This window comes from Prionailurus bengalensis, chromosome C1 (assembly GCF_016509475.1).
Source record: "Prionailurus bengalensis isolate Pbe53 chromosome C1, Fcat_Pben_1.1_paternal_pri, whole genome shotgun sequence".
NCBI lineage: Eukaryota > Metazoa > Chordata > Mammalia > Carnivora > Felidae > Prionailurus > Prionailurus bengalensis.
Window position 1 is genome coordinate 106273967 of NC_057345.1, and position 24114 is coordinate 106298080.

A 24114-nucleotide genomic window follows, 5' to 3' on the forward strand; every position below is an offset into this window, starting at 1 on the left:
TGGCACTTCCTTCCCTTCCTGCATGTAAGCCAGAGTCCTAGAAACTAGGGGAATCATGTCATTCCTACTTATTTGGTGTCTTGCTATATTCAAAGCAGTGAATATAAGGTGATATAAAGGGGAGTACAGGAATTTTGTTTGGAGGTCTAATTTAAAGGTGTTTATAATCCAGCTGGAGGAGTGAATACTTACAATTTAAAAAGGGCAGCTCATAATAAATGCTATTAAACAAAATAAAGACCCATATATACTCAGACATTCACAAAGACTTCTTGCTCCCAACTCAATGAGACACCAGACAAAGGGGATCTTTCTCTTTTATTAGATTAAAAAACACAAATAAAACCGATAGGAACTGGGGGGAAAGAAAGATGGAAAAGGGCCAGGCAAAGGTCAGAGATGACCAAGAGGAGAAGCAGGGAGAGGAGGGGAACATTAAGAGCCCCAAGTCAGGGCAGGAAAGAGGTTTCTAAGGACTACTCCTCTCCTTATTTGATGACAATTTTCTGGCGCAAGGCTCGAGGCCCAGAGCCAGGGAGGGGCTCGGGAGGTGGTGGGCCAGGGCCCAGCGCTGAGGCCGTGGGCGGCAGTCCATGGGCAGTGATGTACTTCTTATAGGCCTCACGGATGATCTTGAAGGCTCGAGCAGTGGCGTAGGGGATGTCTGTGACAGGGTCCCGGTACAGAGCTGGGCGATGGGTCACAGGGCAGACCTCCCGAACAGGGACCTTTGGGGGCCGCCCTTGGGGAAACCATTCCTCGAATGTCGCATCATCACTGAAAGTGATGAAGGTACGGGAGCAGCGAGCAGGAGGGACGATGGGTCCAGTGCCGGCACGGGGAGTCAGTGCAGAAGCTGTGGGAGCAGGATCCAGTCTGAGGGGAGAGACAGAGAAACACAAAAAGTCTGAGGAGAGAAAACCACCTACAAAGAGATAAGACAGGTGAGGAAAGAGAGGAAGGAGGCAGAATGACAGCAACAATTGGAGAGAATCTATTAAGTGACAGATGGGGAGAAGCAAGCTGTGCTGGGTGGGAAAACTGCTGAGAGAGGGGAGAGAGACTAAAAACAGAAAGAAACACAGCTGAGGGAAGAGGACCCTGAAGGACATCTGTGTGTTGGAGAGCTGTGTGAGGAGAACTGAGGATGGCAGGGAGAAGGCTCTCTTCCCTTCTCCCCTGTGACGCACTCACCCTTCCACATCCACATTCTCTTCTTTAGGGCCTGGCTCCCCAACGAGCGGCACCGTCACCGAATGATAGGTGATTATGGGCCCAGGGCACTTCCGCTTCTTGTGCACCTGCTTCTTTTTGTCAGCCTCAAGCCGCTCATAGGTCTCTTCAGGGTCAAAGGGAGGAATGAGGGGGCGGTGAGTTCCCCCATGCCCACACTCATGTCTGTCCTGTCTAGTCCCTGCCTGCCCAAGCCACTCACACCAATCCTCTGAGGCCCCCCTAGCACCTCCTAGTTCCGACATTCTTTGCTTGACCACCCCCCGACCCCCGACATCCTCTCCGCCCACCTCTCCCGTCCACTCAGCTCCTCACGCACTCAGACAGCAGGACTCTGGAGCTGGAAGGAACCCTTGGATGAGGAGCCTGTTTGCCCAAGCTGCCCTGTCCGCTCACTCCCAGCCACGGCAGCGCGCTGCGTCTTCAGGCATCTCTGGTCATTACAGAGTTCTCTCCTATTTCCAGCTGAAATATGTTGCCTGATGACACTGTTTCACCTTTTCAAGCTGTAAAGGACACAGGTCCAACCTGTCTTCCCCATGACAGTCCTTTACATACATAGTTGAAATTAGTATCTAGGTCTCTCCCTCCAGGCCGATCACAACACCCATTCCTTGAACCATTTCTCATAAAACATGGTTTTGAGACACACTCTCTTTTTGCTAGCCCCTGTGCCTAGGACACTTCCATTACTGTACTTTTCACAGCCTATGGCAGAGGCCGCATGCTGGCAGCTCCTCTAAGTGTTTTGTTTGATCTGTATTGTATTTTAAAGAAAATTTGAAATAGTTACTGATATTTGAAAATGAGGAAATTACATTTAAATACAGAGATTTCTGGTCCTTTTTTTTTTTTTTTTTTGAGAGAGTAAGCACATGTGCAAACGGGGAGAAAGGGCAGAGGGAAGGGGAGAGAATCTTAAGCAGGCTCCATGCTCAGCACAGAGCCAGACACACGGCTTGATCCACAACCCTGGGATCATGACCTGAGCTGAAATCAAGAGTCGGACAATCAACTGATTGAGCGGCCCAGGTGCCCCTCTGATCCTTCTTAAAAAAATAACAAGGAGGGGCGCCTGGGTGGCTTAGTAGGTTAAGCGTCCAACTTCAGCTCAGGTCACGATCTCACAGTTTGTGAGTTCGAGCCCTGCATCGGGCTTTGAGCTGATAGCTTAGAGCCTGGAGCCTGTTCGGATTCTGTGTCTCCCTCTCTCTCTGCCCCTCCCCTGCTCACATTCTGTCTCTCTCTCTCAAAGATAAACATAAAAAAAAAAATTAACAAGGAAACCGGGCAACCTGGCATCTGCGTTGTCACATGGCAACAACGAGCTGGGCAGAAGAACCAATCCTCCTTCTGAGCGCTCCTCTTATTCGCCACAGTCCCCTGTCTGGACAGTGACACTGCTCTATGGTAGTTCATCGCTGGTACACAGGTCTCCTCCTGAAGGGCAGTGACTGTGACTCATGTTACCTACATATTATCAGGGCCACGCGGTGTGCCACCCATTACAGGCACTCAGCAAGTATTTGTTAATGTTCAGTAGGTCAAAATATTCCTGATCCCTTTCCTCTGAATGAACTCCAAATTTCTGTTTCTTAAGTGCGCATCCAATCTTCTAGATAAAGTCTGACCAGAAAAGTGTGCTCTGGAAACCCCACCAATGATTTAGCCTCTCTTGTACTTGGAATTCTGGTTGGTAATGTTGCTTTCTTTCCCTTCTGCCAACCTTCCAACACTTCCCCTTTCAAACACTTCCCTGTACCTTCTGGAACTCCTGCTCTATAACCAGCCAACTCATCTATGTCCTCAAGTTTCTCACTGTGAATTCCTTCCACAACTTGTCTTCCTGGAAGCCTGTCATCCCAAGGCCACTGCTCTCCCTGCAGCCCTCTGGTGGAGGTCTCTCGTCCTGCCACCTCCCATGCAGGGTGTGCCTGGGTCCTGTTGAGCCCACACTACAACTTTAGACCACTGCTTTTCTCCCCACGTGCAAACCCACTTCTCTCTGGAGACTTATGCCACGAGGCTAGATCATGTTTCTTTCCTGTCATGCTCACTCCCTTACTCTCTGAAGACTTTAGCAATGCTTTCCACTGTTCCTCTCCACTCAACTCCTATCATCCTTCATCACCCTAGTGACCTCAAAGTGCATGCACATGGGTAGCCCCTTCAACATCCCATCCCCACAGTTTACGGATCTCATCTTCCTGTCCGTGACACATTTGTTGCTCCATTCCACTATGGCTACAGCCGGGAACTGCCCCAGCTCTGAAATACTAAAAATCACACATCCCAGGCTCTGGCCGCAACATCCTATGCTTTGGTTGTTTTGCTCCACAATTCTAGATATCCTCTGTCCTTTGATACCTCCCATACATGGATCTCTCCTCATTCTATCTGGCAGCCCCCTCCAGTCTTCATTGTTCTTTTTTTTCTTCCAGTTTCCTTTTTAAATCAAGGTTAGGTTCCTCAACCTATCATTTCAGTCACTCTCATCAATCTACACTCCCTGGTCCAGACCTGGATTGCTGAGTGCTCCTGGAAAAATACTACACAACAGGCTAGACTGGAACCACCACAAATGCATGTTCCCCAAATTCAACAGACTCCCCCAATGCCAGCAGATAATTCTATCTCAACTATTTCTTTTCTTTCTTCTTCTTATTACTTTTTTTTAGGGAGAGAGAAGATGTGCGTGCAGTGGAGAAGAGGTGAGGGAGAGAGAGAATTTAAGCAGGTTCCATGCTCAGCACAGAGCTCGACACGGGGCACGATCTCACAACCCTGGGATCATGATCTGCGCTTAAATCGAGAATCAGACGCTCAACCGACTGAGCCACCCAGGCGCCCCTGAACTACTTCAAGCACATTTCACTATCCTCAAGCTTCCAACTCTATGCCCAACACCTGACAGGTGATAGTGCCTAAAAGACATCAGATGAGAACCACTCCAATGTCCTGCTATGGGTTTATAAACCTCCAACTACAAGCCATCCTTCCTTCCTCCTCCATAATTTAGGCCAATTCTTCCACCTGTACTCTAGGTACCCCACTCCCCCCACATCTCACTTCTCCAAAAACCCACCCTATTAACTATCCTTTCTTTCTTCTCTGTCATTAAACTTTCAGTTGCTTCTCACCAAAGACAAGAGTTCCTCTAATCTTAGATAAAACAAATAAGGAAAACTGTACATTGACCCCAGATCCTATAGGTTTTACTCCTTAAACCACCCTTTACAGCCACGCTTTATAAGTGTGGCTCCCCAGCCGGCTTCAAAATGGTGTAGTCGCCAAAAAGTGTTCCCTAATTTCATCTGACCTCCTTGTCATGAAAACAAATGGACACTTCACAGTTCTTCTCTTGAGTAGCATTTCTGCAGCATTCAGCAGAGACTCTCTCTCTCAAACATTTTCTTTCCTTGGTGTTCTTTTTCTTTTTTTAATATTTATTTATTTGGGGGGGAGGGAAGGGCAGAGAGAGAGGGAAGGAAAGAATCCCAAGCAGGCTCTGCGCTGACAGTGTGGGGCTCAAACCCATGAACTGTGAGATCATGACACGAGCCGAAACCAAGAGGCAGACACTTAACTGACTGACCACCCAAGTGCCCCTCCTTGTCATTCTTAAGATAAATTCTCCTGAAGTTCTCCAAATCCTGGCCACTGCTAAGCTCCTCTTGTACATCTGCAGGGTTCTCTTCGGCCTCTATCTTCTCTTCCCCATGCTTTCTCCCTGGGTGATCTGACCCATTCCAATCTCATCAACGCTATCCATACTCTACAGACTTCCAAATTTCTGTTTCCAGCCTAGATCTCTTGTCCAAGCCCAGACGTGTACACTGAACTCTCAGCACTGCATGGACCACTCAAAAACTCTTCGAATTCAACATGTTCAAAAATGAACTTCTTGTCCCCCCTGCAGAACCTGCTTCTGCAGGGCCTCCGATGTCAGCTACTGGTACAAGAAGCCCGGGTGTTACCCTCCTTACAGTGGCCCAAACCAACCAATGTGGTCAAAGGATGAGGACTGTAATTACAGTGACATCAAGGTCACCTCACTGTTTGTGATGGTTCTCAGTCATTTCTGTTTTGAGGGATAGCTACTGTTTGAAAGTACTGAATTACCATCAAAGATTAAATGTTCAACGTTAAAGTCACTATAACAAAACAGGAAAACACACCCTGAAGATGTTGGAACTGAAGTAAATCTTTTCTCAATCATTGTGTTCTTTTGGAGTTATCTACATTTGAGAAATATAAAAGTAGAATGGGATGGGTCCCAGATATTCTGCTAAACAATACTCAACTCCACATTTGGGCTATCCATGTTTAACCATATGTGTTTGACCAAAAATAAAAGATTCAGAGAGAGAAAGATTTGATGGGGGTTGGGGGTGAAAGACAGAGAGAACAAAGCACATACTATAGGTATTGTATGTGTTATTTCACTCAATGGAAGTATGCCCCAGATCGAGCATGTGACAGGAGGCGTATAACCTGCCATTCCCTCGTGTACCTCTCATGATTTGCAACTCTCAATGCCCTATAAAGAAATATATGTTTTGTACAATATATTACTTTACGTGACAGTGTACTCGGCACATAAACTGAAGGGATTTTAAAGAATTTTGACTTTAGCTCATCTCATAGACTAATTCTGGCGAATTTCTTATTTTCATGATTATCATTAAAGGAGGCATTATCACCCCACCTTGTGAACCAGGACAGCAAGATGCAAGTAGGTTAAGCAATCTGTCAGCAGTCTTACAGCAACTGAACAGCAGAACTAGGATTTGAACTCAGTTCTATTCGATTCTTATTTTATACAAACACACTTTTTCTTCAATATAACTTGTTCTTTAGAGCCCAGCTAACTGCCTCACTCCTTGCTCCTAATCCCTCACTCTCCCCATTTCCTTCCTCTGATTCCCTTCTTCTGGATCCTCAACTCCCTAGCTCTTCAGGCCCTTCAGTCTCCGTTTTTCTAAGGTTCCCCCTCCCTCTGCCCACTAGTCTCAAAACCAGACTGACCTAGTGAACGTAAGTTGAGCTCCTCTGTGATCTTGGCCTCTCTTAGCAGCTCCTCCTGGGTCAGCGGCCGCTCACAATGGGGCCCCTTTCGCCGCCGTGACTGTCCCTGCCTCTCCTGTACCCGAAGAAATGTCTGTCTTGTATGCTCAGCTGTAGACTGACGCATGGACTTCCGACCTGGGGAAGAAGTCAGAGAGGAAGAAATCTTTGAATTCATGTCCACCTCCTTTATTTTAATTTTAAAACTTCTTATTTGGAAATCATTTCAAACTTACAAAAAAGTTGTAAGAAGAGTCCACAGAAAGTACCTATGTGTCCTTTACCCAGATCACTTCCTGTTAACCTTTTGCCCCATTTGCATCGCATGTGTTTTCCTGAATGATTAAGTTGCACACATCTTAGTTCTCGACCCTAAATACTTCACCGTATATTTCCTAAGAATAAGGGCTTCCCTTATGTAACCATAGTACAGTTGTCAACTTCAGTTAACTTGCCATGAATACAATACTTTTTCGTTATGTTCCGATTGACCCAATTGACCCAATTGTCAATTGACCCAAACATCTCCACACTCACTGTCAGAGCCATCATCCTGTAGTTCTAATGGCAGCAGAGCTTTCTCTTCTCGGGCCTTCTGAGAGCTACCAGCTGGAGTGCTGACCTTTCGAGGCCTCAAGCTCTTGAGAGGCTCCTGGGAACAGATTGGAATCAGATACCATGGAACAGAAGTAATACAGAGAAAGATGAGGATTTTAAGAGAAAACTAGTCCTGTGGGAAATAGGACTAGCATGGGGAGTCCTGTGACCTTATGAAGGGCAGAAGAGAAATTATGGGAAATTACAGGAGTCCAAGAAAACCAGGATACCCCTGCACCTTATATGCTTTGGTGACTACTCGGCGCTTCCTTCTAGGCTCTTCTGCTTCTCCATCACTGGATGGTTCATCCCCTTCATCAATGTCAAAGTCAGAGTCCACTTCATCCTCTGTGTCTGACTGGTCCCCTTGATATTCATCATCTCCAGATTCCTGAGGATATAAGGAGAGAAGGTTCTCACTGTCACTGGAGTCATCAGTGCCCCTCCAGGTACAGACTCTCTTTGCTTTCTTGGTAAGAGCTGCCCCACTCTCCTTCCCAACCCAGCTCTTCAATTTCCTTGGGCAAGAAGCCCTTCTAGGTAATGGCCTCTGGCTCCAGCACCGCCTCTTTCGGCAGTCATTAACTGCCCTTTACCCGTAGCACACAGTGTTAAGTTCTGGGATACAGAAAGGATTTGGTTTGGTCTTTACCTTCAGGGGTCTCACAGTCAGGCAGAGGACAGGATATCATTATAAAAGGAAGTTTAAATACAAGACAACATATAAGGTATCAAATGGTACTAAAGTGTTACAGGAGCTCAAAGGAAGGCACACTTGCTATAGACTGGTCGTCTGGGAGGGTCTAAACTTTAGACTTTATTCCTTTAGAGCAGGGGTTGGCAAACTTTTTCTGTGAAGGGCTAAAACAGAACAGGTAGCGAGCCAGATTTGGTCATCACGTCACAGTTTGCTGAGACTCTAAAGAACAAAGAGAACTTGAGCCATGGTTTAAGATACTGGTAGTGTTTTGGGGCGCCTTGGTGGCTCCGTCAGTTAAGCGTCTGACTCCTGATTTCAGCTCGGGTCATGATCTCACAGTTTGTAAGATCGAGTCCTGCTTTGGGCTCCACGCTGACAGCGCAGAGCCTGCTTGGGATTCTCTTTCTCTCTCTGCCCCTCTCCCATGTGCACTCTCTTTCTCAAAATAAATAAACTTACAAAATAAAATAGGGACGCCTGTGTGGCTCAGTCGGTTGAGCCTCCGACTTTGGCTCAGGTCATGATCTCACGGCTGTGGGTTCGAGCCCCGCGTCGGGCTCTGGGCTGACAGCTCAGAGCCTGGAGTCTGCTTCAGATTCTGTGTCTCCCTCTCTCTCTGACCCTCCCCTGTTCATTTTCTGTCTCTCTCTGTCTCAAAAATAAATAAACATTAAAAAAAATTTTTTTTAAATAATAAAATAAAGTAAAATAAAATAAGATAAAATAAAACGTGGGTAGTGTTTAGACAGCCAAGAGGGCAGAGGTAACATGGGTAGATGGAACAGCAAGAACAAAGATGCAGAAACAGGAATGTGCATAGCCTATTTATAGAATAAAGATTTAGACCTAAGTAAAGCAGAAAGTTTTTCTTGGGCAAGAAATATTCCTAGCTGGCTGCCTTTGACTCCAGCACAGCCTTCTTCCAACATTTCCTGACTGCCCTATAAGGCTCTAAGACTTGAAAAGGTTGCATTCAGTCTACAGAGAGACTTACATTATCAGGCTAATAAACTCATGAGTTTAATTTGCAGGCCAAGGATTCTCAATCCTCTCCCTCTCCTCACTTGTTCCAGTACTGATAATCATTGTTGAGGTAAACTAAAGTTACTGAGAAATAGGTCTCATTCCTCAGGTGTGTTGGAACAGAAAAATAACTGGGTACAAGTACTAGTAATGGGGAGCCAATGAAGACTTGGGGAGATAGGAAGACTGTATACAAGGAGTGTTTCAGAAAGTTCTGGAGGTGGTTAGCTGAGTGGAGTAGAGAACATGGGGCCTAGAATTGAAATTGAGAGAGTACAGGTTAAGTCTAGAACGGCAACCCCATTAAAAAGTAAAGGGAAAAATACACTTGGGGCAGGGGAGTCAACTGGGCGGGGTGGCATCTCAAACATGTGGCTCTCTCTTCAATCAATGATGTAGACCAACAGGCTAATCTTGGTACATATGCTGCCAAAGCAAGCAAATAGCACAGACAGTTGACACTCCAAGCTAGCCAGAGTTCAATCTTGCACTGATGACCATCATTTCCTCCCAACTGATGTTTGTGAAAGACAGCCTGGGAACACATTAATCCCCTCAGCTCTAACCTGGTATTAAGTCATCTCACCAGAGAATAGTAGTTCAACTACACATTAGCTTAGTGTCCAATCAAAATGCTTTCATTAAGTTAGGGATTTACTACCATTCCTTTGGCCCTTATTGAGGGTCATTAATAGACATGACTAGATAAGAGGATATTTCTACATCATCTGCCAAAACCCTGTTAGTTTATACATCTTATATAAGGATTAAATTCCTAAAATTTAGCGTTGAATAAGTTTTTCTCTTTTAAAGAATGTATATGCTTCTTTCTTACTGAAAAAAGAAATTCAGGGTTTGGCTGCCAGGAAGCTCACAGCTAAATTTAGTATCAATTGCTATTACCATTTTAGCAGAGGCTCCTGGTACAATTACTTCTGATCTGTCTCTATTTTTACTGTTCCTACTTTTTGTTTATATGGTAAGCCTCCTTTAATCCTTTTTGGAAGCGTGAAGGGTACATATTAAATAACGACTCGTAAAATGACAGGAATAGGAAAATGGCCTTTGGGGGAGGGAAGAGAACATTCTATTTTAAACTATAGCTGTGTAAGTAATGACTCCCAATCAGTCATCAAGTCCTGTGGATTCAATTTCCTTAATGTGTCTTGAAACCTATTGCCCATGTTTCTCTACTCCCACTGCCTCCTTCATTCTCTTCATTAGAGTGAGGTTTCTAGAGTACAAATTTGGGGGCGCCTGGGTGGCTCAGTCAGTTAAGCAACCAACTCCCATGCAGGTCATGATCTTGTGGTTTGTGGGTTCAAGGCCTGCACTGGGTTGTGCTGATAGGTCAGAGCCTGGAGACTGCTTTGGATTCTGTGTCCACCTCTCTCTCAGCCCCTTCCCTGCTCACACTCTGTCTTTCTCTCTCTCAAAAATAAATAAACATTAAAAAAATTTAAAAATATTCTGTGTCTCCCTGTCTTTCTGTCCCTTCCCCGCTCGTACTCTGTCTCTAAAATAAATAAGCATTAAAAACTATATAAAGTACAGATTTGATCATGTACTTTGATGAATCTTCTCAGTCCTCTGGATGAAGAGCAAACTCCTTAACATGGTTCACAAGGCCCAACATGATCTGGCCCATGCCTACTCTCTCCAGTCTCACCAATCTTTATTCTCTTTCAAGGTCTGGAGAATGAGAGTAGACATGCAGGCTCCAGACCCAGACTCAGTACCTTTACACATCTGCTCCACCCCCTCAGTGGGCTAACCTTTCTCCTTACCCTGCTCTCAGCCCTACTGCTGTACATACAGCCACAGCTTACTTTTCATACTATCCTAAGTTTAAACATCGTGTCCCCCAGGATGCCCATCCCCACCAATGATTCTGGCTCCCACATGTTACCACAGCACCCTATCCTTACCACTTATTTTACTCCTTATCACACAGTATTTCAACTGTTAATTCAGCTGGTTCCCCCATTGGGGTCTGGTATAGGTAAGAAAAAGTGTTCTTAATACTCTCTGCTTCCCTATAACCTGTCACGGTAGTTGGTTTGCCCTAGCTTCTCAACGGCTATTTTAAGAATGGACAGATTCAATCAATACAAGTGCCAATCCAATCCAGACCCTAGCCCAGGCACTAGACTTCTTCTGTTGAACAAAACAGACCATCTCTAACCTTACAGAGTTTACAACCTAATAGGAAAGTATAAACAAGTAGGCAAACCAAATCTAATTACAATTTGAAATGTATACTATGAAGGAAATAAATGGGACACTTTTTATAGCAAAGAAGGGTTATCGAAGGAAACACTTACATTGAGACTTGAAAGCTGGAAAAAGCATAGGCTAAGCTCCTCTATTTTTTTCTTTTTTGAAAAGAGATTCCTTTCTATACCTCTGGTGAAGAACCATACCGTGGGCCCACGACTATATACTGCGTGGCTGCGAGAAGCTCGCGTTACGTCAGACGTCAAGAGTGTGGTGAAAACAGGCAACTAGAAAAGTACGCTGTCGGTTTCTGCCATACTCTGGGGTGCCTCCGGAGACCCTTCCATCCCCGACCCCTCCAACCCATCTAGGGCTCTACCTTCTAGTACTCCATTTTAAACCCCCGCCACCCCCAACTCTCCCACCCCGTCGCGAGTATCAGCTACCAGGGCTCCACTCCATTCCCCGCCCCCTTCTTTGTCCGAGGTTTCTCCCTTCAGGGCTCCCTTTAGCTTCCTCCCCTCCCTCTTCCTGGACCCAGCTCTTGCCTCTGTGAAACCCCCATAAGTCGTCTGGTAGAACTCATCTTCCTCCTCTGCCTCCAGGAGGCCAGAAAGCCGGTTCCCCGCGGTCTTCCGGGGGGCCCGGCCCCCAGCCAAACTCATACCGCCTACCGAGACTGCGCCGCGATCAGAGGCCCCTCACCCAGCGCGGGTAGCGGAACTCGGCGCTCGACACCACTACCTGCGGGTGGTAGGCGGTGGCGGAAGCCAGTAGTCTACAGGCAGAAGTAGCAGAGCTTCGAGAGGCTCCTAGTCCTGTCAGCCGCGCCTTCCTCACTCTGCAGCCCCGCCCACCGGGAACGCGGAGACAACCTAGCTCCCCGTTCTAGCACGCGCGGACCTGGACTGTGGAACGATTGGGCTCGGTGACTCCAGGAGTCCTACTACCCTAAGTCCAGAATTTAGGAGTCAACAAATTTTCACTTAGAAGAGGTCAGTCTTTTACCTCTGCTCCAGTCCGTTTTCCATTCTGCTTCTAGTAGGAACCTTTCTAAAAACCCAGACTTTGTCACTCTTCTACTCGAAGATGTTTAATGGCTCCCTATCATCTACGGGTTAAAGTCCAAAATCCTTGAGGCAGAATAGTAGTGTGTTTAAGAGCACAGCTTCAGAGCCAGCCATACCTGAGTTTGAGTTTAAGATCTTTTAGCTGTGTGACTTTGGACAAGTTGCTGAATCTCAGTTTTCATCTGTAAACTGGAACTAGGGACGCCGGCTGGAGCAGTGGGTAGAGCATGCGACTCCTGATATCAGGGTCATGACTTCAAGCCCCACGTTGGGCGTGGAACCTACTTAAGAAAATAACAAGGTGGGACGAATAATACTTATCTTTTAAAGTTGTTGCAAAGATTAAGAGATATTAATCTTGTAAACTGCTTAGCACAAGATTTAGTAAGCACATATGGTTAGTAGGTGCTAACTACTATTAACATGGCATTCAAGATCCTTCATAGTTTGGCCTCTCCCTGCCTTTCCAGCTTCACCTCCTGCCCCATCGTCCTATTCTAATATCACTTTTCAATTCTTCGTCGTGCCTGCCTGCTTTTCCTTCTTAGGATTCTTTTCCTTACTTGTCTACCTGGCCAAATTCTGGTTCTATAGGTTCTATAAGACAGTAAAGTCTTCTCAGTCGCCAATCTCTCTTCCTGGCACAGTTTCCATAAACACGGAGGTCATGCCGCCTTGATTCTCTGGAATAGTTCCAATATCAAATAGTCTGTGGTATTGTCAAGACCCTGTATCAACTTCTCTTCCTATCTTTTATTCTGAGAGTATGATTGTCAACCCATAGCACTTGTACATACTCTATGATGGCAGCTATTACATTTTACTCTAATGATTTATGGGGCTGCCTCTCTCATTAGTCTGTGATCTTTTTGAGGGCGAGGACTTTATCTTCACCTGGTATACCAGGAACTCTCATGGTGCCTAGGACATTGTTGGGGCTAAATAATGTCAATTCAGTGAATGAATTAATGAATGACAATTGAATGAATAAGGTACTCATCCTCTTATTTTGTGTCTACGTTGATCTTGCTTGCCCTAGCCCCCTCCATTCTGACCTTAGGGACTATTCTAAGATATGATAAAATCTGTGTGTGTATGCATGTGTGTGCACACTCACGTTATTTCTGTCAAATCTGTATACGTGGACTATTTTGAAATCACCAGATTGCTCTACTTTTCCAAAATATATATTGGTGAACTCCTTTTTCAATTTCCTTGGGGCACCAAGCCAACATGTCCTGCTTTGCCTCTGCCTCCACACCCTGCCACGTCACCCCAGGTCTTCTATGCCAGGAATGTTACTGGGGAAGAGTGGCTCTGTGACTCAGAGGACACCCCAGGGATTGAGTGGGAGTGGAGGCAGAGATAATGTAAAGGGGGAAAAGATGAGAGACACCCTGGCCCCACTTTTTGAATTTTGCTTTCATTCCTTCATATATTCAGGAGACATGTATTATGCACCTACTTTGTGCCAGGCACAAAGATGCTTGAGATATAAAATGCTTGAGATATGAAAATGGGTAAGATGTAATCTTTGCCCTGAAATATTCAGTCTTGTGAGGAAGACAAACAAGTAAACAGACTGACATAATACCATGTAGTAGGAGTAATAGCAGCCATTTTCTGGTACATAAAGAGAAACAAAGACCCCTAAGAAGCTACAAAACAGGGATCTCTTCTTTTCAGGAGGGCTGAAATCAAATTCATAGATCAAATCCCAGGGAGAAGATCCCTCTATTTGACCTACTGCCTGTATGAGTCAGGCCTTTATTGGTCTATTTCCAATTTTTAAATCAGAAACAGCTTTAGTTCTACACCAGCTGATTTCTAAAATAACTCAGGAAATGGTAGCAACTCCATGCCTTTTATGGAAACAAGTATAATTTATTCAATAAATATTTATTTGACCTATGAGCCAAATCCTGTGCTAGACAGTGTGCTCCCACCTGTCTAGTTCCTGTACTGTTAGTTGTGTGGAGGGGTATATGTATAGGCAACTGTAAAATACTTCAGTGTCGTTCAATTCCATTGCTATTGAATGAAATGGCAACGCAATCATGTAGTTTGTCTACCTTCATACCCAATGGAATATGAATAATCCAGCAAGTGGCAGCAGGGAAACAATTATTTCTATCTTGAGAGAGGGGTAGAAGGCAGAGGAAAATAGGCAGTGGTAGTCTCTGGAATTCATGGTCCTAGGTTCCCTTTCGAGGACCTGGAAAACATCCGGATAGAGGATAACCAGGCCATCTTGGGGGCTGCAAACCAAGACCCCCCCACACACAATTTCTCTTCATTTATTAATTTCACAAATAATTATTGAGCCGCTACCATGTACAGGCTCACAAGATGGGAGGAGCTGGAGATACAAGAGTGAAACAGTCTTTGCTTTTCAGCAGCTTACAGTCCGATCAGTCTTCAGCTCCCCATCTGGTTTTCACAATCTCCAGGGTACTTTATTAATCCGAACGCTAGACTAGAATGGGGAATTTCTCTGTGCAGTTCGGTGCACTGATTAACAGAACCAAGGGTTTGCGGAATTTCTCTGTGCAGTTCGGTGCACTGATTAACAGAACCAAGGGTTTGCCTGGATCGCAGATTGTGATATGGTCGCCTTCCGTGGCTTTTTCTGAGAGGTCTTCTGAATTCCATAACTGTGCCCAGCATTGCTCTTGAAGCAAAGTGTAGATCTGTTTTGAATGTCATTCAGAGGAAGGCAAGACAAGCACGCATGTTAAGCCAAACAGTAAACAAGCAGTAAAGCCGGAAGAATAGTCGCATGTGATGTTTTGTGATATTCAAGGGCTTAACGTCGCTGAGTTGACAACAGCGCCTCGGTGGGGAGCTCTAACCCTGGGCTCTAAAATTGAAGGCCAGCCGAGCCGACGACTCTAACTTATCCCGAGCTCCGGCAACTCAGCCGGGTCCTTTCACAGAGACGAATTTAACTGGACCCACAGAGCCACCGTAGCGCTGGTTCACAGTCGGGGAAGAGCTTGTCTTCGACCTGTGGATTCGTTAGTGCAAGAGGAACCTGTGTAATGTGACCAACACCAGCCTTCCGATTGGCTCTCAGGGCCTCCCTCTTCTCCCCCCCCCCCCCGAATTGAGTGGGCTGGAACGCTGGAAAGGTTACGCGCATGAGCAGTTCCCGGATTTCCCCTGGCCACCGAGTAGAGCAGTGAGGTTGGGCGATAAACAGGCTGTGGCTGGGGAGGAGGGGCGGGGGCATTTGTTCCTCTGGGACTTTTCACGCCCCCTATTTCGTTAGGTGTGGTTAGGTTCGGACGCGGGGTCCTGGCGGCGGGCTGGAGCCTACCTCTTTGTGAAAGGGGAAAGTAGCTCCCTCGGAGCACTGGTGAAGTTGCGGAGCGGGTGCGAGACGGCGGTTTTCCCCTATGCCAGCCAAGTGGTGCGGCCCTGAGCTGTTTCAGGACCCAGCCCGACGTGTCTGAGAGAGGCCCCGGAGGGGGCAGGGAGGTGGCCCGCAGAACGCGGGTTCTGTGAAGAGACGTGGAGAAAATTCGACTCGGAGAAGAGGAAGAGCCCGATTGAAAGGGAGCGAGGCCTCTGAGGGGGAGGGGGCTGCCAAGATGGCGTCGGCCTCCTCAGGGCCGTCGTCGGTCGGGTTTTCATCCGCGGATCCCGGCGTCCCTTCCTGCGCCTCGTCCTCAGGTAATCAGGGCGGGGCGTGGGCAGGGGGCTGATGGCGGCTGTGCGATGGGAACGAGAGCGAGACCTGGGAGGGCACCTGTAACTGGGGATGTCCGAGGAGTTGCCGGTAAGGAGGACGGAGGTTGGGTTTTCAGATAGGGTTTTCTGAGCGGTCAGGGGGAGTCTGAGGAAAGGGTGGATTTGATTGAGGAAAGGGAGGCTCTCAAAAACACAAGCTGTCTTCGAGGAAACCGACTTGAGAACTTGAAAAGGGATGGAGATTGAACATGGGGGTAGGACGGTAACAGAAGGGAAACCGAAAGAAGTAGAGAAAACTGAAGTAAACGGAGGCCTTGTATTTAGAGGAATTACTTAGTGTGAGAGGCAGGTGAAATTCAAGTTGACTATGGGGTTAATCGGATAAAAATGTGGAAGAGAAGCCATGGGGTTAAAACATGTTTAAAGGTTATGTGACGTTTTCTTTAGATTGCTGAGGAATTAGGGAATTGTGGGTTTTGTTGGGGGTGGGAGTTATTGGAGACCTTTTTCCTTAGAGGCCTCCCCCCTCGTGCGTCATCCCTTCCCAGTGCCGACCCCCGCGCACGCGCTCGTACCCACATGCATTTATATCAGACACCCTCCTTGTAGGATTCCCATTTCCAGACTGCCCACCTTTGGGAAGGAATAGGGCGTTTTGAAGGAAGGCGGAAAATTAGAGTTAAAAGACCCTAGAAAACAGATGGAGAAGATGGAATGATGCACAGTAGAGGCTGAGAGAGGTTGTGATGGGAATTAGGCCTGGGAAGGATGGAGTGCTTGGGAGGTGGTTGTACGTGCTGTGGAGAAATATTGCATAATAGGAAATGCACTGGAAGAATGCTTAGTCTGTATCAGGAAACCGGCACTTGGAGCACTGAGCCAGGGTAGTTAGAAACTACTGGAGATTGAGGCAGGGCAGAGGAGCCCACAAGAAAAGCAGCAGATTGTGTGTAGGAGGGAAAATGTGTGTAAGTGTGGGGAGGTGGGTGGAAATTGAGTCAGAAACTGTTCTAGAGCTTCAATCAGAAATGTCTGCTGTTCCACAGTTACTGTTGCCTCTACAGGCAGGAGAAGCTGTCAGATGTTGGATGCTGTACTTGAGAGGTTGACATTTCCTTAGGCCTGGGATTGCATCCTTGCCTTTTGACTTGGCTAAATAGAGGGTTCCCGCTTTCATATTCCAGCTGGGATGAGCTTGGCTACATGGTCACAAGTATCTTCTTCATAAGCTGCAGTTTTATTTATGTACATCTATTTTTAGTTTCTTGAGAGGTGTTTTTTGCCTTTCCTGTAAAAGCATTAGAGGACCAGAGCAAACTTGTGTTGCATTCTAAGTGCGAAGGATGAGGTAAAATAACAGGTGTTTTTCTAGAGTAGTCCCTTAATTTAAACCTTTTCTCTCTTTCCCCCAATGCAGAAAAGAAGGTTGTGTGTAGTTCTTAAGCTTATAAGAAGTTAGGTGTTCTATTAGAACCAGGGTAACCTTAAAAAGCATGTATTTATGTTCCAGGATTTGATTCAGCCTCTGTCCCATGGAAGTATTGGCGATGTGGGCAGATTTAGGACTAAAGGAAAATTTCTTTTGTCACTTAATGGAATCATCTTCCTCCTCTTCCATCTCTACTGCTTCGGATAGTCCTGCTGTCTTTTTCAGATGTCATTGTTTGATATTTTTATGTTTTTATGTTTACTGCCAGATCCTACAGCTAGCAGTTAGTAATTCAGATTGTGTAAATGTTTTTGTCCTATTGTGTTTTCACCAGAAAATAAAATACTGGGTTTCAGTGGACTTTACAGCTCCTTGACTCCATGATGTTCATATGAGAAGTCAAAGTATAAAAATGTCTAAAAATAGCTTCAGATTCTTATTTTTACTTTTGTTTCTCACACCTTCCATCTTTGCTTCTTTGACAAATGTTGAAACAATTGGATTGAGAAATTAAGAAAAAGTGTTTATAAATAGTCCTGAAAACCTGATGGGATTTTTGTGTCCAGATCCATAGTGTTGACTTTTTTTGTGTATCTTCACTTTCACTTAGGTTTGGCCTTAGTAGATTTAATTTAGTAAAATATTTCATTCTAAGGATGTGATTGAAGAAGAAGGATATTAGATTCTGATGCAAAAAAAGGCTATTAGAATTTTTTTTGATTTTTTTTTTTTTAATGGGTTTTATTTGTGATTGGGGGTGAGTGTTGCTTGTCTGGATGGTACCAGGGGAATTAGGACATTGACAAGAATGAGTGATGGTTTATGATTTCCTAAATTGTTAAAGGTAAGAAGGCTGGCTTTGTAGAAATTCAAGTAGGAGATTGTGTGTGTGGGTTTTGTAACCATTCTAAAACCAATTTATTGTTCTTAGATGTTTAGCTGAGCTCACTTAAGTTTTGGTGGAACTCTCTTTGACAATATTGAAAATAGATTCAAGGTTAAGAATGTTAGGATTCAGGGATAGATTGATGTCTTAGATAAGCTGCCTATAACCTTTGGAGGCTCAAAATCTTTTGGAATTCAAATTAAAAAGGACAGATTATTTGGAACAGTCATTCCCTGTCTAGAGTATTTCACCATTAAGTCAGAGCTGGTCTTTTATTCTGCTGACATGTGAAATACAGAGGTTAGATCAAACTATACACTCTAAGTGATGTTTGACATCGTTTCCCATTGGAATAATTAATTACCATGTTTGGATTTGGGGGAAGCAATTATAAATGAATATCAGCTTACAGCAGCCATCATCATGTGCTTGTTCTTACACTTTGTTAATAAAAGTTGATGCAGTTTGCCTTCTAGTCTCAGCTGTTTGGTGTGCAAAGGAAATTTATTCCTTCTTTTGCTTTCTCCCCATCCTCATTATTTGGACAGTGGCACCACTTAAAAATAAAATTAGCCCTGATGAGGTGCTGTTGACAGTATGACCATCTGTCACACCAGTGTGCAGAGAGCCTGTTTCCCTATCTGTAGTTTGACTAGTTTATCAAGAGCTTGAAATTCAGGGGCGCCTGGCTGGCTCAGTTGGTAGAGCATGTGATTCTTGATCTCTCAGGGTTGTAAATTCAAGCCCTACATTGCTGTATAGAGGTTACTTAAAAACAAATCTTAAAAAAAAAAAAAAAAAAAAGGATTTGAAATAAGCCACTGCATCCCTTTTTTAAACTACCATGAAGGGAGTAAGGAGTTTCTGTTTTGGAGACTTGATTTGAAGGAGTTAGAAAGTAAAGTTAGAATGCTAAGGTGTACACTGTTCTCTGAAATAAGAACTTTGTGATAAAATCATGCCTGACTCCCCCAAGAAAAAGTACTTGAAACATTAGAAGATCATGAACCTGTAGTTCCTTTTTGCTTCAGACAAGAACATTTCTGAAATTGTGGCCCTTCACCTATGTGATTTTATCATGAGCACAAATGATTTGGAAATAACTTTATAGCTCCTTTCCTGACTTCATGTAACTGCTGAAGGAAACCCCAGAGAACACAGGACTGAAGCATTTTTGCTTGGGACCTTTATAGTAGGGCCAGCCTCATAAATCCTTGATTTTGATGGCTCTCTTCTTCCCAGAAGAGCCCCACTAGTAAATTAGCCTGTAATCTGATAACTCCAAATGGTAGGGATTTTGTTGAGTATTTTGTTGTTGTTGTTGTTGTCTGTGTTCTGTCTTGTTCTCTAGAGAGAGAATGAGTGAGTGTGTGTGCACGCTCGTGTGAGGGGGAGGGGAGGGAGAAAGAGAGCGCATCTTAAGCTGGCTCCACTCTCCGTCTAAGGCTCAATCTCATGACCTTGGGATCATGACTTGAGCCAAAATCAAGAGCTGGACACTCAACTGACTGAGCCACCCAGGTGCCCATCCGTGTTCTTTGTGTCCAATGTAAAACATTTGTACGCTGGTCCTTTACCCTTCAGTGCTTCTGTTCTAGTGGATAGTAATACAATTTAAGCCACTTTACTGGAGTGAGAAACTGAAATTTGGAAATATAAAGATAGAACAGAATGTCATGTAGTCAGAATATGACTAGGTTCACCATTTTGGTTGACATTTTGTAAGTAGGGAGAGATACTGCTGTTTGTTTTCTCCATTGGGGTTTTGACACTTCTTTTTTACTTTTGTTCCCTTGGGTAGATTCTGACAGAAAATGACATCGGCATGTCACTGTTTTTGTTTAACCATTCATTTCTGCCATGGCTGCTCAAACTTGGTCAAGTATGATTATACAGATTTTTTAGGTGTCTAGTATCAGATATTAATTGGTAATAATGTACTGATAAGTTGGCTTTGGATTCAAAATTGTTGGTTTCTATGTGCGGTTCTGGGTTGATACAAACGTCTTCTGATTGATATTTGCCCAAATAGGTGCCAGCTACTAGTTATTACATGTTTTATTAGTCTGTGTTTCTTTGATAATATAATGGAAACTGTAGCCTGTGAAGTGAATAACAGAGATAAAACCAGGCCAAAGACAGAACTGGGGATAAAGAAAGAAGGTGGTTATTTTTATCCTTTAATCTGGATATTTTCTTTCCTAGAATTTTAGGATGTTCTTGCTTGACATAAAGTAAGAGCAAAGTTGTTAGTTTCTTCTCTCTTCTGTTGACTGGGTGTGTTTCTTGATCATGGATAAAAGTATGTTTGAGGAAGTATACTATTTTCTGATAGCCTGGTAGAGGGAATCTCTGTTTCTCTGTGTTCCAAACCCCAGCCCACCATTCAGTCTCAAAGAGAGAGTGTTTGGGTCGATGGTATTTATTTCCTAGAGAAAACCCCTTCCTAGCCAGTTTCCCCTATCTCGCTTCACTCCCCCACCCTTTCCTATCAAAGGAGAGCATTGTTTAGTTTCTGTGTATGTGTTGCTTGGTTTTGTTCATACTTCCTGTGAGCTTCCATCATTCTTTTTACAGTTTTCTATTTGAAATGAACTTTTTTTCCTCAACCCCTCCATTTTTTTTAAACTTTGTCTCCCAGTCATTTTTCTTTCTTCTCCTGTGAAATTCCAGTCTGTTTGTTTGCAATGGCTGTAGACAATATGTATTTCTTTTTAAAGGTTTTATTTTTTTTTAAGGATAATTTTTAAGTTTATTTATTTTGAGAGAGAGAGAGAGCATGCACCCAAGTGGGACAGGGGCAGAGAGAGAGAGAATCCCAAGCAGGCTCTGCATCCCTGAAGATTTTATTTTTAAGTAATCTCTACACCCAACATGGGGCTCGAATTTAGAACCCCGAGGTCAGGAGTCACATGCTCTACTGACTGAGCCAGTCAGTTGTCCCTATAGACAATGTATTGGTAAACATCTGATTCCAGAAAAAGCTCCTTTCTGTTGAGTATGAGGAAGACTTTGGCAAGAGTAAGGAGGGCAAGTTCTTTGCAGGGAGTTCAGTATATCTTATTATTTACCTTATATACTTAACTGAGCAATGTGGGTTTAACCCAGAAGAAGCACTATCCCAAAGATCAGCAGTGTTGATGGGGAGTGGTCTAAAGGAAGATAAGCGAGGGAAGTTGTGGGGAAAGAATGGGAAGAGGTCTTTTTAGCATACATAATGAGCTGAAGTAGAGTAGATTTCCAGTGAACAATGTAGGTAAACAAACTTGGTAAACTTCAAATTTTCATTGACAAGAACCTGTATAGGGACACCTGGGTGGCCTCAGTTGGTTAAGCATCTGACCCTTTTTTTTTTTTTAATTTTTTTTTTTTCAACGTTTATTCATTTTTGGGACAGAGAGAGACAGAGCATGAACGGGGGAGGGGCAGAGAGAGAGGGAGACACAGAATCGGAAACAGGCTCCAGGCTCTGAGCCATCAGCCCAGAGCCCGACGCGGGGCTCGAACTCATGGACCGCGAGATCGTGACCTGGCTGAAGTCGGACGCTTAACCGACTGCGCCACCCAGGCGCCCCAAGCATCTGACTCTTGATACCGCTCAGGTCACGATCTCACAGTTCATGATTTCAGGCCCTGCTTGGGGCTCTGTGCTGACAGTGTGGAGCCTACTTGGGATCTTCTCTCTCCCTTTCTCTTTGCCCCTCCCCCACTCGTGCTCTCTTTCTCTCAAAAAATAAATAAAAATAAACTTAAAAAAAAAAGAACCTGTATAAAAGGGATGACAACAAAGTAACATTATCTCTTATTTTCCTTGTAATTCCTTATAATTGCCTTGTAATTGCCTTGAAGTGCATTGTTTGGGGCAATGATATCATTAAAATTTCTCTGCTAAAGCATGTACATTCCGATCCATCAAGAGTCCTTGCTTTTTCAGGATAGATAGAGCCAGGTTTGGAAATAGGAGGTGGTGATCTGCCAAGAAATCAATGGCCATGAGTGGCTTATCCAGGAGACTCCTGTCTCTTTGGAAGGACACAATTTTTTTTCAACCAAAGTTTTAGTGCCAAGAAAACATATATGAGGCCTGAGAACCATGAAATTTGCCTTGTAGAAGTAAAAGTTTATCACTAGAGGGAAATGAAGAGGTATTTTAATTAACCTCATTTTCCAAATCTGGAAACTGAGGTTCAGAGAGCTTGTTACTAGTGGCAGAGGTGTTGTAGAAAGGCTGTATGTGGGGCGCCTGGGTGGCGCAGTCGGTTAAGCAGCCAACTTCAGCCAGGTCACGATCTCGCAGTCTGTGAGTTCGAGCCCCGCGTCGGGCTCTGGGCTGATGGCTCGGAGCCTGGAGCCTGTTTCCGATTCTGTGTCTCCCTCTCTCTCTGCCCCTCCCCCGTTCATGCTCTGTCTCTCTCTGTCCCAAAAATAAATAAACGTTGAAAAAAAATTTTTTAAAAAAAGAAAGGCTGTATGTTACAGGATGAGTTTTAGTAATCTTGTAACTCATTTCCTTGCTACTTAGTTGGCTGTTATCTGAGGTGACCTCAGGACTGGTAGATCAAACTGCTTTGTAGCTTTTGTTTCTAGGAGCATCCTTGGCTTTCTGACTTTTTTCTAGAAGATCCTTAGGAAAACTTGACACTTCATAGGAAACATTTAGCTTTCCTCTGGGATGTGGCTTGGTTTAGTCCTTATTGAGGCGGTGGTAATGGTACCTTTTTGTTTGTTTCTCAACAGTTTTTTGAGTGCTTAGGAGGTGAGCTGATACCTCAAACATATTTCTCAGTATTTTCATTTGGAGAACATGTTGTGCCTCGCACCTACAGGGGTGTAATTAAAATGGCTTTCAGTATTTCAGGGTAACAAGGACCAGAGAGATTGCTTTATAAAGTGCAGCAGATAACTGGGCTGATTGTGTTTCTGTTTTGTGTAGGTTTTTGCTTTTGCCTTTTTTTTCCTTTTAAAACCTCTGGCTCTCACTCTTCTCAACCAAGAGAACCCTTGAGAGTTAGCATTTTGCTTCCCAAAAGTCTGTTTATATCTCTTTGTGCTCTGTGTAGGTATCCTTGACACGTTTGATGTGGTAGTATTGGAAAGTCATTGAACTAGGTCTCTGGGATTGCTTCTGTATGACTTGCCCAGGCGAAACTCCAGTTGTCTGAGGAATGCACATCCGGCCAGCCTCTGGCGTCCCCAAATTATATGTGTACTTCAAACATTGAAGTCAGTCACACACTGCCTCTTAGTTTTTCATCTGATGGATGATGTCATCTCATCTCCAACGGAAATGCTTCTGTTCTGAAAGTGCAGGGAGAGGCTCTGGTATTAAGGCCAAGTCTGTTTTGTTCTACACTCTGGTGGGGGGAGAAACAACTCTAATGTCGGAGGTTTTTATGGTTGGGAAATATATTTCAGTTATCTCCTCTTTTAAAGTCAACTCATTTCCCCTTCTGAAGTTTGCCTTTTTATACTTCTCAGAGTTATATTGATGGTTTTTCTTTTCCTCTACATTTTCTCCTTCTTAATAGTGAATATTAGTCTGCAAGTAGTTCAGTGCTAATGAGCAAATATATGGAGAGTCACATTGGTGTTTTGCCAAGTGACTAGAAACCAGCCCCTCCAGTACCTTTTTCATCAGAAACATAAGTTAGGGTGGGGCTGAGGACCAAAATGGAGTGCTTCCTTAAGACTGGTCCAGAGTTCTCAGAAAAGTACTCTGTGACGTGGTGTGATGATTCAGTGTTGTATTTTAGTAAAATTGATTGGATTGTTTCCACTTTAGCACTTGACTGGTTCAGCTGTTTTGAAATTATTTTAGTAACATTAAAGATTTCCCAGCTTATTTTCATAATTTAGAGGGTAGATCTTTTATATTTTTCAGGGCCTGGTATCCAGGAGATGCGCTGAAATTAAGTACCCATTTTATAGGAAAATACTGATATTCTGGAGGACATGAAAGATAAACCTCTTCAGAGAGAGCCTCTTATATGTGCTGATGAATGTTTCAGGTTGTACAAACATCTCAAAGTGATTTGTGGCAGAGAGTGAGTGTAGAGGAATCATGCTTATTTGTAGCTTGGGATTGTGTGCATTCTGGACATTCTCTTTTCACATTTTTCTTCTAGTGTATCTCTGCAGCCGCTCAATATGATTATAATGAGCTTGAGATAATGTGTGAGGAGGAGTGATATTGGTCTGT

The 24114-nt window shown here is 44.3% G+C and overlaps 2 protein-coding genes across 12 annotated transcripts in view; one reads left to right on the forward strand and one right to left on the reverse strand.

Moving 5' to 3' along the window:
- Positions 1 to 301: 301 nt before the first annotated feature.
- VPS72 (vacuolar protein sorting 72 homolog) lies at positions 302 to 11625 on the reverse strand. Of its 2 annotated transcripts, XM_043576278.1 has the most exons (6): positions 11386 to 11625; positions 7136 to 7288; positions 6838 to 6952; positions 6262 to 6438; positions 1195 to 1339; positions 302 to 876 (listed from the first exon to the last, which is right to left on the reverse strand). In XM_043576278.1, the coding sequence occupies exons 1-6, from the start codon at positions 11500 to 11502 to the stop codon at positions 489 to 491; spliced, it is 1095 nt and encodes a 364-aa protein (XP_043432213.1). In that variant the 5' UTR covers positions 11503 to 11625; the 3' UTR covers positions 302 to 488. The 2 variants fall into 2 exon arrangements, with proteins under 2 accessions (XP_043432213.1, XP_043432214.1); XM_043576279.1 differs by lacking the exon at positions 1195 to 1339 and having other exon boundaries at positions 720 to 876; positions 11386 to 11585.
- An 84-nt stretch (positions 11626 to 11709) lies between these two features.
- Positions 11710 to 24114, forward strand: part of PIP5K1A (phosphatidylinositol-4-phosphate 5-kinase type 1 alpha) — a 40257-nt gene continuing 27852 nt past the window's right edge. For 6 of the 10 annotated variants that reach the window (XR_006296769.1, XM_043576268.1, XM_043576272.1 and 3 more), the window contains exon 1: positions 15055 to 15582. Coding sequence is in view for 8 of the 10 variants with exons in the window: in XM_043576268.1 (XP_043432203.1) it covers positions 15501 to 15582 (82 nt within the window). In the remaining 2 variants the exon portion in view is untranslated. Of the gene's footprint in view, positions 11833 to 14937; positions 15583 to 24114 lie in introns of those variants that run through there. The other 4 variants (XM_043576270.1, XM_043576269.1, XM_043576271.1 and 1 more) reach the window with 4 other exon arrangements.

Coding starts and splice junctions, on each gene's coding strand:
- VPS72 (XM_043576278.1), bottom strand. CDS start 11,502: ATGAGTTTGGCTGGGGGCCGGGCCCCCCGGAAGACCGCGGGGAACCGG. Junction 6,953..7,135: donor TAGTCACCAAAGCATATAAG/GTGCAGGGGTAT, acceptor ATCTGTTCCCAG/GAGCCTCTCAAGAGCTTGAG. Junction 6,439..6,837: donor ACAGGATGATGGCTCTGACA/GTGAGTGTGGAG, acceptor CTTCTTCCCCAG/GTCGGAAGTCCATGCGTCAG.